Here is a 14342-nt window from a genome sequence, read left to right as displayed (position 1 = left end):
GATTTTCACGGAATTGTTATGACTAAAGAGAATGAAGAGAGAATGAAGTGTGAATGAGTTGAATGAGGAGGGGTTGTATCTATAGGAAATTTCTTACGGCCCTCCGACGACTTTCCGACGAAATTCCAACGGATGTAAAGCAGTCCGTCGGAATACCGTCGGTATTTTCCAATCTCAAACGGCTATACAACAGTCATATATATTTGTCGGCAACGGTCACATGGTTCGTCGTAAATTCGTCGGAATATTCCGACGGAATACCGACGACTGTAACGGTTATATCTGTTAATCGGAATGTTGTCGGAAGTTCGTCGGTATATTCCGACGAATTTTCGACGACTACAACGGTTACATGTTTTATCGGAATGTCGTCGAAAAGTCGTCGGAAAATTCCGACGAGCCATGTTTCGTCAGAATTCCGTCGGAAATGGCCGACGGAATTCTGACGACTTCAAATTTTTGGTTTTCGTCGGAAATTGGTCGGCAATCCGTCACAAATGTCTGACGATATTGAAGTCCGTCGGAACCTCCGTCGGAATTCGGCGTGTTTTCTTGTAGTGATTCTCTATTTCATATTTTGGGTGGCCACTGCAGCAACACTTGAAATGCGCAGAGGTGAATACAAAACATATTACCACAGTTTCCAACAAAAAAAACTAAACAACTACGACATAAAAACAATTATCAAATAACAAATCTAAAAAGAAAAGTTAAAAGTTCTGCTCCCCAACGTTTTAAAATAAGCTATTACGATAACATTTTAAAATAATACATGCCTTACCCATCAGCTTCCAAGAAAATTATACACATCACATTTGTCAACACATATCAATCACCAGCGATAATAATATACGTAAAAATTGTTAATACAAAAGTAGCCCCTCTACTAGACCCATGTTCACAAAATCAATCTAACAGAACAATCAAACAAACAAAACCATACAGTTGAATACTACTACACTGCAAATAACAAAAATCACATGTCCACATCTCGCATACTAATATAACCAATTAGATTTAATAACTAAAATCAATAATTATGTTACATATTTAACAAAAATCCTGCCCGTAGGGCGGGCCGATCCTAGTTATATATACAAAAATGTAAAATTTGTAGAAATCCTTTCGATTTTATCTTCCTTTTTCAATCTTTCTTTCCATAAAAATAAAGGAGCCTTAAAAATAATAATGTTTTTCCTTTTTAATATATTAAATGATCAAACATCAAAGGAAAGAGTTTAATGTTTATTTATTTTCATATTTGAATTTGATGATATATAGTAAAGTATTGAGTGGTCTATTTAATGTCACTTTTTCAATAATTCTAGTAAGATCAGTCCAATTAAAAAAAAGGCTGAAAAATGTTTTTAACTTGACGTAAACATGTTCGTCAAGTTGTCATTTACATAATGCTCTACTATTAATACACAGGGGATTAATATACTCAAATTATGCCCTTTACCTAAGACTTAAAGCCACTTCTCAAACCAACACAACCTAAACAATTTACTAGTGTTACATGTGTCAATGACATGAACAAACCATGCATATTTTCTTGGGTCACACACACCATACATTCCCAAGGGGTTTTTAATTTACAAATGCCCAACAATCTTAGCATTTTTTATATTCATTGAAATCTATAAGTCAAGTAATCAAGGGATAAAAAGCGATATGTATTTTATTATTATTGTTTGAGTTAGTGAGGGTTATTGGTTCTAGTATTTAATGGATTTGGAAATTCTAATAGATTTGGAAATTTTTGATAAATCCACTGATTTTTAAAATCAAATAAACGGATTTCATAAGAATTCATATAGATTTAAAAATGAAGTATATAGATTATTATAAATCAACCAAATGGATTTACAAGAGATGAGACTGCGGCTTGTGAACATGGCCGGCTAATTACGGGGGATAAACAGTGCGACCGCTCCGGACCCAAGCATTTTTCTTTCCGTATATTAATAGTTAAGGGGTCGAATTTTTTTTATAAATATATATTTATACAAAAAACTAAAAAAATGTAATATATAAAATTGAAAAGGGTCCAAAAATATTTGATATGTATATAGTTTTATTTTCATCCCAAAATATTACTGATTAAATTTTAAAAATATTTTAAACATTATATGAATATAAATCTTAAATGATACATTTTTTTTTGCATTATGGTCCATAAAAGTGTTAAGTCGGCTTTACCGGTGAAAATGCCATATGTCCTTAATATAGAGAACACTTTCTTGTAATCATATTTTGCTGTTGTGTGTGATCTCTTTTTATGGGGTTAATTTGTGTTCATTCCTTATTATGTAGTGCTTGAGGTGAGTGATTATGTGCTTGAAGTGCTTTTCACCTCTGGCAACACACATTTGAACGGAGACGACTTTGACAAAGTTAGTCAAATGACACAGTAACGATAAAGTCTTTAGTCATTATGCTTTGAGCCTGTTGACATGTAATTTTACGTACAGCTTTTATCCTGCTATTCAGGATGTCAAGATGAAGTTGGATGAAAAAGAGTCAAATATGTTCCGGTGAGGTTGTAGCTGTAGGTGGTGGGGTTTATGTCTTTGTGAACATGAAATATATTGTGATGCGTAGAGAATTGGAGAAAAGAACAATATCACAAATCTAAACAAAATAACAAGGTTAACCTTTGTATTTCTTCCTTTGTATTTTGAGCATAAAAATACTTACAAATCCATGGAAATATAGTTTCAAATCAAATTCTTGAATAAATCATTGTCAGTGAATAACACTTGATTTCAAAATCTATTTTAAAAGCATATAACTAATAACACTAGATTTGTATATAGATTTGAAAATCATAAAACCAATAACATTTGATTTAGTATTGATTCATAAATCCATTAAAATATGCAAACCAATAACATCTCCTAAAAGATTCGAACTGTACATACCCAAAAAAATCTAAGACTGTATAGCCTTATAGGAATAAAACTTTTATCAGTTTTTTTTTCGGACAACAAACTTTTATCAGTTTATAATTTTATATAAACAACTTTTAAGGAGAAAATGAAAATTTTAAACAAGAGAAATTGCATCCTATATACAACAAAAAAAACAAAAATACACTAACTAACTAAAATTTTCTTTTTCACTACTACTTTTTTTCCTATCTCTCTCTACAATCTCTCCCAAAATCTAATTTTTCATATTTTTTTGGTTATTTGGCGAATGAGCACATAATGAATCGTAAATCCAGAAGGACAAAAAAACACGGGAGGACACCTGCATGATGTCTCACATGGTGTACCACGTGACCAGCAGCCACAACTTTAAATTAAGTACTTACAAACCGAACATATCAGAAATAACGAAGGTGTGTGACATCACACAAGAATGTATGTGAGCAACCTTTTGTTTGCCCCAGACACTAAAGTTGCTTTTTTTAATTCTAAAACAGAACAAAGTGAATTGAAAACCACCAATAAAAAAGCAAACGAAATAAATGGAAAATATCAGTAGACAAGAATAATATAGCTAAGTTTTGCAGAAGAAATAGAACAAATATTCAGTTGTGGGGTTGTAATTCGTCAAACGCATATGCGAAACACGATGAATAGCTTGACGAACATTGATTACCCGATCTAGCTTTCTCCATAACACTTGGATCGGCGAACGATTTTGTATGTAGAACATTCAAGATGGACAAGCTTTCTCCGCAACAAGGGGTTGTGCCTACAACAACACTTTAGAACTTTCGAAAAATTTGCATTCTATAATCGGCAAGAAATTACGGTTCCTCTGATAATTGAATCCATAACTAATGTTAAAACATTTAAACATTGATTACTATGCCACGGTGCTTTCACGTCAAACCAATTAATTAACACCAAGTGGAACAGGCTTTCAATTCTTAATTTAATGTGTGAGAGATCAAAGTTGATAAAGGGTAAATTAAGATTCTTGTTAAGCTTTGTCTACATGATATCCGACAAACAATCAAATTATCTGAGATGTTTACAGAACCTGTTTAATTGAAACCCACGTTTAAATTTTCTGTTTTTGAGTCTTTGACCTATATATCTATGTTCACATAAAATCGATTTTATCTCTAGTATGAGAGAAAGGGTTTAAAAACTATAATCGGATACTAATTTTTTGACACAAAACAAACTATTAGTTTATAATATGTTTTGAATTTTTATTATTATTTTTTTTTTGTATTTCAATAGCTTTTAAGATGGGACCACTAAAGCCCTGCGTGAAACAAGCAAACTGACCCGGGGAACAAATTAAAGTTATGTTCTGTACGAAATTAGACTTTTCATTCTAGAACAATATATTTCGGAGCGATATATGTATATATACTAGATTAAGATTCGCGCCTTGCGCAGAATAAATATTATATATAAAATTATTTTATGTATTATATGTTCTTATATATTATGAAATAATAAATATATATTGAATAATTAAAAGTCAGTAACTATTACATATATAATTAAATTGGTGCGAACGTATAAATCAATTTTATTAATCCAAACAATTTTTTAAAAAAATTGATAAAATATGTAATTAAATTTAAATTATATTAACACACATAATATATTTTTAATATTAATGTCTATTAAATGATGCTTTCTACTCATATGTTTTTTTGTTATGTGTATCTTTAATAGCAAAAACTTTAAATTACTGATAACAAAATTTTCATTGTGGGATTAATAATTTTAGTAATTTATAATTTTAAAAAATTTATCAATGTTAGTTCAAAACTTTTATCAAAAAAAATTATTCAAAGTAAATTTTGAAATTAAAATATTTATTTATTCAATATGGTTTATAGTTTAATTTAGAATGATATATATATACATATATATATTTTAAATCTTAATGATTAATTAAATTAGATTTTTATTTATATGATTTTGTAATCATTTGTATTTTGTCATAACAAAAAATTTAAACCATGGATCGCAAAATTTGAATGTGAGACTTTTAATAGTTTTAGTAATTTATAGTCGTTTTTTAAAATTCAAAATATAACATATACAGAAAAATCTAAATTTTTATAATATGGTTATTGTGATTTTTTTAAATTATTTTAATAGTTTAAAATTAAACAAATTTGATAGAAGATACATTATTTTTTATCAGATCTTTATTATTCAAAATCATTAATTGTCATATATACTTTAGCCACATTAGGCAATTCCCTAATCTTTATTTAAGTAAATAATAAATGACATTAATAATGAATTTATGGTTAGTTTAATAAAAAGCTTATAATATAATTAGATGGACCAAAATATTTCTATAATAATTCTAAGAATCATCTTAGTGATGGCTACAAAAAAAGTTGTAATGTTTCACAAATAATATATAGGGGATATTTTTTTTGATCAACTGATAATTAATTAAAGGAAAGGAAATTTAGTGTGGGCCTGAGCCTAACACTGATAGTTTGTTACAAAGAGAGTCCTTGGCTAAGTTATCTGCAAGCCTATTAAAACCTCTGGAAATAAACGATGCGTGAAAAGCAATGAAAGAAGAATGGACGATTCAATGTTAGCTAGCACCCCAGAGAGTTCCACCGATCGTTGATTCGTGGTGATGGCTTGAATAAGCCTTTTATAGTCTGATCTGAGCCAGATGATAGTGAAGTTGAGGGAGAGAGTGTGGTCCAAGGCGGCTCGAGCCGCGAGAGCCTCCGCCATGAGCGCTGACGAAACGTGATAGTGATGACGACATCCTCTGCTGATTTCCTCTCCTGTGTGTTTTGTGAAGATCCAAGCTAACCCCGCCTCTCCCGAATCCTTATTCCAAGCTGCATCGGAGTAGCAGACGATGGAGGCAGATGATGAGATCAGGACCGGGATTTGCGGTGGGGGGATGTTTGCTGCTTGAGCGAGTGGAGGTTGGGCATATTCCCATTCTTTTAGAAGTGCAATAGCTTTGGAGAGGATATCTCGGGGTGCGGTTTGTTTGCTCTCAAAGGTGAATTGGTTTCTGTTGATCCACGGGCTCCAGCAAATCCAAGCAAAGATGTTGGCTGATGTTCCAATCGGTGGCAGATTGACCTTGGTGAAGTTCTTGTACTCAGTAATGCTTGTAATGATAATAGTTAAGTTCTTGTAATCAGTAATGCTTGTAGTGATAATAGTTTAATGCAGCTATTTATAAATAGAGAAATGGAACATTTATAAATAGAGAAATGGAACAAGTGAAACAAAAGTGCGAGTTTGAACGGAAAGAAACTGTAGATCTGAATCACTGATCACAATATGTAGAATAATTGGTGTGTGTTCTAATAGTACAAAAAATATATATAGAAATTTTTGTTACTTAATCGCTACCATTTGAAGCATATGGATCTTTTAAATACACATGTTATATGTAAATTGTGCTCTCTCTTTTTTTGCTTATATTTGATAAAGTTGGTCGCTCCGTCGTAGTATATATGTTATATAGGGCCAGCCATGAAGTCAAGGAAAACATGATACTTGCAGATAAATTTATATATATATATATATTAGCTTTAATAACAAAACATGATACTTAAGATTAATTTATATATTTTTATTTATATATTAATTTATATATTCTTAAAAAAAAGAAGATTAATTTATATATATATATATATATATATATTAGTATATATTAGCTTTAATAACTTAACTCTGTTATTTATTAGGTGATTTCTTCTTATTTATGACCATATATAAATATTTTACAAATAACTAAACTATAATATAATTTATAGTTTGCTTTGATTTGCTTATGAGTTTTAAATTATTTTGTAAACGAATTTAAAATATTATTAAATTAAAAGAAAACTAAAAATTAAAAATTTAGTAATAATTTAGAAAACAATTCTAGGATATCTCTTTTTAGTTTATTTCACACAAATAGTTTTTAAAAAGGAAAATGACTTATAGATATTTTATTAAAGGGTAAATAACATTTATATCTTTAGGGTTTAGAGTTAAGGGGTGTGGTTTTGAGAGTGGGTTTCAAATTTAAAAAAAATAAAATTAAAATTAAAATTTTAAAAGTAAAAAGATTTGGTCATTTTAAGGTTATTTTGATGACAAAAAGTAAAAGTACTATTTGAAAGATTTGCCCATAATATTATCCATAATAGTTTTAATTCATTATATATCTCATTATAAATAATAATTACGAAAGCGAAAACTAGAAAAATAATTTTTAAATAATACTATAAAGATATTTTTCATTAATGACTCAGCCCTAACTATTGTTTAGTCTTGTAACTTTAACATATTACTAGATACGGATCCGCTGCGCACGGATATTATTTTCGTTATGTCTTCATAATTTTTTTAATATATAATATTACACGATTATGAAATTTTTGGTTTATATTTTTAAAAATATATTTATTTGGAATATAATTTACTTTCTACTTGTATAATCTTGGTGTGTGTTTTAATTTTATAGATAGATTATACATGGTGTTAATTTTTAATGTGTAATGCTCATATATGTAATAATTTAGTGGTTTGACTTGGTTTTTAATTCTGATATTATCTTACTTAAACTAAGGAATTATTTTTTATAAATATATATTTTAATTTAATTTATATAAAATAGTTTATTTTAAAATTTTTTGTATATTTAATAATACTAACCAATTTTTTATCTAATTTATTAATAATGCGGTTATACATAGGTTTGTTAAAAATATTTTTATCTATTTATGTAGGTTTTAAAAATTCAATAAACCCCAAAAAATATTTGATAAATTGGTAAGATCCGTAAATATTCAAACTAAATTAAACTTATGTGTTTATGGTTCATGTCCAATATAATCAGAACTTGATTTGTCCAAAAAAAAGACTTTAAAACCCAATAGTATAACATATTATAAGAATATTTGTGTATTATATTGTTCTTTTAATAATAAATACGTAACCGAAGTAGAAGCACTGTGATAGGCGATGGAGAATATGCTTCAACTTTCGACATGCCAGACCTTTGGAACAGAATGTAAGAAGTTGATCGGCATTATTAAGGAGCCTCATGCTTGGCCAAGCTTTGCAACAAAATTGGAGAGGATAGATACTCTGCAGATATGCTTTCCAGACTTCAAGATCACTCATATTCCACGAGCGCAAAATCAGATTTCTGATTTTTTAGCTAGGATTGCGAAGTTTTTCCATATAGAGCTTTGTTTTATTGGTTGTTCTATTCTAGTTTGGTTATCCAGACTACTTCAAGTTTGAGTAATAGAATAGTCGTTCATTGTAAAAAAAATACATAACAGAAGGTTTAATATAAATCTTCATAAAAATAGTATAACATATTATACGAAGATTTGTGTATTATATTGATATTTACTATAAATCTAGTTTGTTATGTTCATAATAAAATGGCCCTACTATCGATCATCATAAATTATTGTACATCTTCACTATATTAATAATGTTCATGGTTATTTTGAAAGTGAAACTTAACCGAGTGATCAAAACGACATGTTGATATCAAGACAACAACATACCGGTTAAATTTAATTATATGAGTCATCATAAATTATTGTATAAGAAGAGCGTGTATATTAAAGGGACCGTATATTAAGTGATAACATGTTGAATAAGTCCAAAATTAAAATATCACACGGTAGAGTTTAATTAGGACTCTATTTTAATAGAGTAGATGGTCCGGTCTTGGTGTCAACCTCGGCAATTAGAAGTAGTCCGTTTCAAAACCTCAACAATCTATCAAATTGGCTATTGAGCTAGAAATGTACTATTTAAGTCGCAATTAGAGTAAATCGAATGATGATTCATATAGCATGGTTGAGAGATGTATTTGATTGGAGGAAGCAAATCAATCAGATCAGATTAAAACAAAGCCAGATATTATTGGCTAGCGAGTCGCAAGTGGATGAATATAATTTGCAAAATTTTAGTTTCTAGTTTAGAGTGGTGGAATGAAATACAACATTTCATTCCACCCGGGCTAGGGTTAAATCCCAAGAATACGTGGAGTGCCGTGGGTCTCGCGGGAATAGTCGGTTGACCACGGTCGCCGGAAACCCGCGGTTACCTAAAAAAAAAAAAAAAAAATGAAATACAACATTACAACCAACGGAAAAATAAAACCAAAAGTATGAATAGGAAGACGATAATAACTCGATAAGTGATGTACGTATGTCGAACCACTTTTAGATTCTTGAAGATAACGAGACACGAATAAGACAGTTGTAATGGTTTCATTTCAGTGATTCGAGTCAGTCAATGCCGTTACCAAAACACTATAAATATAGAGGATAGAAATGTAGGGATTATACGAAGAAACAAAAACCAAACATTACTTGAGAGAAAAAAAAAACATTACTTGAGATCAAAGATCATGTCTTTAAGTCCGAGAGATCCTCTTGTGCTTGCAAGAGTTGTGGGTGATGTTGTTGATCCTTTCATGAGATTGATCTCTCTTACGGTTAATTATGGCCAAAGACAGGTTACTAATGGTTTGGATCTAAGGACTTCTCAAGTTCTGAATAAACCAACGGTCGAGATCGGAGGAGATGACCTCAGAAATTTCTACACTTTGGTTCGTCTTATATCATCTAATTAATTTTGTCAATTCCTTACTTATCTGTTGTGCTTGGGCATATCAACTTAAGTGTAATATTGTACTTCGATAATTCTTTTCTTCTTATCTATAGTTACGTGATGTTTTTAGAGTGTCTTGCATGCATAACTGCTTTGGGGTTTTGGTGATTTTTCCGGAAATTTTCTTGATTATCATGTTAACTAATTTTTTATTTTTTCTCCAAAATTTATAAAAAAAACAAAAATTTAAATAATTTTTTATAAATTATTTAATAATATTGAAACTGTAATATTTTTAATTGATAGAGTTTTATAGAGAACTTAATTACATCAAGAAACCAATTTGGTATAAGAAAAGTTAATTAATTTATCGAATATTGGTTTAAATATGCTTAAATGTACTTTTCGAAAGTATATATATCTGAGGCAAAATATAATGACCTAGCAATTGCATATATGAATTTTTTTTTTTTGATCAAAGTAATTGCATATATGAATTGAATACATATTTTGGACATCAGGACATGTAATTAACTACTAGCTATCATCTGCCAGAATTAAAATATATATATTTGTTCATGTTTTCTTGATATTTTTGATCTTTCATCATCTTCTTATTCGGTTCGTTTTGACGGGGGTATAAATGAAGGTTATGGTGTCCAGATGTGCCAAGTCCAAGCAACCCTCACCTCCGAGAATATCTCCATTGGTTAGTATCATCTCTCTAATCATTTCATTCAAATTTACTTGAGAGAAAAATACAACCCCACACTCACAGAGATTCTGTACAAGTACAGAACATGACTTATAGTCAGGTTAATTTAGTTTCCATTTAAGAATTAAGAGTGTCATGTTATATCATAGCTTATTCTACGTAACATATGTTTTTGTCTCACCGGCTTTATAAAAGTACATAGGATTGGAAACTTTGAATGACTATTCTACATCAACATCAAGAGCATTTAAGTATGCGGCTAAACAATATCTTAAATCTTTAGCAAAAAAAAACAATATCGTAAATCTAAATGGCTGCTCTCATTACAGGTTGGTGACTGATATACCTGCCACAACTGGAACCGCTTTTGGTGAGTTTATTTAACTCTATATATTAACTAAGCCATAGATGCAAATATGCAATTAATCAAGTGTTTGCCATGAAGTGGACAGAAAAGAGAGTTTTTATACGCTGCAAAAAAAATTTAAGGGGAAAACATTAGCCCGTTTCATATATTATATATGCCCATGCAACCATTTCGTAGCAATAACCAAAATATATGTTTGATGCTATTTGTAATTAAGGCAATGAATTGGTGCACTATGAGAACCCATGTCCCAATTCAGGAATTCACCGAGTAGCACTGATGTTGTCCCGGCAACTCAGAAGACAAACGGTTTATGCACCTGAGTGGCGCCAACGCTTCAACACTCGTGCGTTCGCTGAGAACAACAATCTTGGTCTACCCGTGGCTGCCGTTTTCTTCAACTGTCAGAGAGACAATGGCTGCGGAGGAAGAAGAACATAGATATCCATACCTCTTTTTTTTTTTTTTAGGTAACCGCGGGTTTCCGGCGACCGTGGTCAACCGACTATTCCCGCGAGGCCCACGGTACTCCACGTATTCTTGGGATTTAACCCTAGCCCGGGTGGCCAGCGGGACTCGAAATGCTGGTATCCATACCTCCTTCCGCTTAAATAATCCATTTGTCTACTCTATAACCTTATATTTAAGCTAGCATTTAGATCAGGTTGTTGTAATAAGATTATGATGATATATATGACTAAACAGATGGTAATGCATGCTGACATCTATATAAGCAGTGGCGGATCTACGTGGTGTGTGGGTGGGGCAGCTGCCCACCATGAATTTGTAATTTTTATGTAATTTTAGTCAAGTTTTTTTAATTTGTCCTTGTTGAAATTTCATGTGTAATAATTGTGAGGGGGGAATAAAAATGAATGTTTTCTACTTGTATATTCGTGTATGATGTGACTTTTTATTTCATTCTACATGCTTTATACCAGCGTTACATATATTTTCATTGGCATCTGGGACAATTCTTGATACTTGACTTTCAGAAAAGAATGACTATAGAAGCTGGCTATGGCATTTGGAAAGGGAAAAGAATAATGCTTTTATTAAACATAGAAAAGTTGAAATAAAATAATTATTCTTTTTGGTGCGAAAATATCCAAACTACACACTTTGCATCAAAATACATAAAACCACTTTTCTACGAAGTACGAACAATACAAACGTAATTTACTAGTTCAATAATGTGTTAAAGGCCTTGAAACAAAATGTGCGTATATGTTTGATATTAAAGAGAGACGATATTATATACTCCATCTTTTTCATAATACGTGTCACTTTAGTTTTTTTATTTTGTTTCAAAAAAATATCATTCTACGATCCCAATATAATTTTGTACATTAAATTAATTTTTTTTATTTTTTGAATGGCCAATAGATTTTTATTTAAATTATTTTCATTTAATTAATTATACATTAAATAGGAATATATTAGTCTATTATATAAATTTATTAATCTCTGTCACTCCGTGAAAAGTGTCATTGTGTCAAAATGACACGGAAAGAGTATATATTTGTATTACATTTTTTGCAGAGTTATACTTTTCAGTTTAGCATCTTTCCAAAACTAAAATGTAGTTTAGTGATTTGTGTCAAGTGTTATTATCCTAATTCAACTTCATAATAGCTTAAAAAATATCTGAAAAGGAAAAGGAAATAAAGAATACAATGTTTTTTCAAAAGAAAAAAGAGAATACAATATTTCCCTATAGAAAAGCACAAGCCCAAAGGAAGCAGGAAAATGAGAGGATGCTCCTACATGAGGTCTCACTTGGTTAACGTCATCAATAGCCAGCCACATCTTTGATTAAGTGCTTACATCAGAATAACGAATGTGCCGCAAAAGACATGAGAGGAATATAAATGTCATATATATATATATAATTAAAGAACGAAAACAAGAAATATTGTAATAGTAGTTGAAATACAAAATCAAATCATACAAATTGGATTAAAATGAAGATGTAAGATGTATGTCCTGAAGTTGTCGCTGACGTAGCTGCTGAAGCAGACGTCGGATTAAGTGGTGAAGACCATGTGGAGTCAAGATGCTGAGCTGGAGTCGTGTAGACTTGGAGAGCAAAGGAGTATCTTGGAGATATGGAAAGAGGAATAAACTTGAGGAGCAAGTTTATGACTTAAAAAAAGAGGAATAAGTGCATTCCAAGAAAAGGAAAGTTGCACTTATTGTTATGGAAGATGTCCATACATGTTGCCTTAGAGACTAGGGTTTCGGGAACATGGATAATAACTATAAGATAGCTATGGGGTCGTCTGTATAGAGACAGAGACACATAGGCTGATCTTATAGAAAGAGAGAGAAGCTCTTGGAAGTGTTCTGGGTCGTGCTGAAGCAGTGGCTGAAGTACTCGACGGAAGAAAGACACAAGTGGGTAGCTTAGGAATCTTTCAGTAGCAGTTGTTAGGGTGTAACAGACTGTGTAAATCTTATTAAGCAGAACTTGTAATAGAGTGTACAAGGCGATTTCTAATAAAGCTTAAGGGTTGCTTGTAGTTGGTTGTCTCTTGCTTTACTTTCTGCATTACCTTAATGTGTTTGCATCTTGCACTTACAAGTGGTATCAGAGCGGGGCACCTAAGTTATCGGTGTTATCCTGAAGGTGAAGATGGACACGATTATTTCTGTGCAGAAGGCGATCGTGTTGAATACGGACCAGTATGGTCATTGGAAGGCTCGCATGAAGCAGATGATTCGAGGAATCAATGAAGATGCGTGGACAGCTGTGGAGATTGGTTGGGAGGAGCCTACCATAGTCACAGGAGGTGAGAAGAAGCCTAAACCAAAAGAGGATTGGTCAGAGGCAGAGCGCAATGCATCAAAGTTCAATGCAAAGGCGCTTTCGGTGATTTTTGGAGCCGTTGAAGCAGAACAGTTCCAGCTAATTCAGGGGAGTACTTCAGCTAAAGAGGCGTGGGAGATCCTGCTGAATTCGTTTGAAGGAGATGAGAGTGTCAAGAGGACACGTCTAGATCATCTTCGGTCGCAGTTTGAGAATCTCAGATGGTCTGACAATGATTCGGTGGCGAGCTTTAGTGCCAAACTCAGTAGTATGGCGCATGAAGCATTTGTACTTGGAAAGAAGTACAAGGAGAAGAAGCTGGTAAAGAAGTTACTACGCTGTCTTCCAACGAAGTTTGGAGCTCATAAGGCGGTCTTGCAGATGACTACAAACACGGATGAGCTCAAGTTTGACAAACTTGTGGGTATGCTGAAGGCACAAGAGATGGAGACAGACAGTAGTTCAGTCTCTACATCAAGCAGTGCGCCAAGGAGTGTGGCGCTTGTAGCTGACAAAGATACTGATAGGTTTCAGAAGATTGAAGATGACATTGGTATGCTGGTCAGGAATTTTGGTAAGACGAATTCTTCTAGTGGGAGGAATCAGTATGGTCGCCAGGGAGGTGATCGTGGCAATGGCAGAAGGAGAGAAAACCACAAGTGCTATGAGTGTGGAGGCGTTGGTCATATAAGGGCTGACTGTCCTGTAGCACAGCAAAGAGAACTTAAGTGTTCTGAGTGCAAAGGTGTTGGACACACACGGCGTGAATGTCCAAACTCAAAGAAGGAGAAAGGAGTTCCATTGCAGTCGTCTGATGATTCAGAGTCTGAAGAAGATGGAAAGGTGATAAAGAACCTTGTTGCATTTGGTGCACGCAAGGAGGGATCTATTAAGTCCTCTGAT

At 32.1% G+C, this 14342-nt stretch overlaps 1 protein-coding gene across 1 annotated transcript; it reads left to right on the top strand.

The window, feature by feature from the left end:
• The first annotated feature begins 8709 nt into the window (after nt 1–8709).
• LOC106364827 (protein TWIN SISTER of FT-like) lies at nt 8710–11639 on the top strand. The gene is made up of 4 exons (XM_013804318.3): nt 8710–9556; nt 10206–10257; nt 10593–10633; nt 10848–11639. Exons 1-4 carry the CDS (start codon nt 9346–9348, stop codon nt 11069–11071), a joined length of 528 nt encoding a protein of 175 aa, XP_013659772.1. The 5' UTR covers nt 8710–9345; the 3' UTR covers nt 11072–11639.
• Nucleotides 11640–14342: the final 2703 nt, after the last annotated feature.

Source organism: Brassica napus, chromosome C2, assembly GCF_020379485.1.
Source record: "Brassica napus cultivar Da-Ae chromosome C2, Da-Ae, whole genome shotgun sequence".
In the NCBI taxonomy this organism is placed as follows: domain Eukaryota; kingdom Viridiplantae; phylum Streptophyta; class Magnoliopsida; order Brassicales; family Brassicaceae; genus Brassica; species Brassica napus.
This window is presented reverse-complemented; position numbering and strand designations above follow the sequence as displayed.

Coding starts and splice junctions, on each gene's coding strand:
- LOC106364827 (XM_013804318.3), top strand. CDS start 9,346: ATGTCTTTAAGTCCGAGAGATCCTCTTGTGCTTGCAAGAGTTGTGGGT. Junction 9,557..10,205: donor CTACACTTTGGTTCGTCTTA/TATCATCTAATT, acceptor GAAGGTTATGGT/GTCCAGATGTGCCAAGTCCA. Junction 10,634..10,847: donor CACAACTGGAACCGCTTTTG/GTGAGTTTATTT, acceptor TTTGTAATTAAG/GCAATGAATTGGTGCACTAT.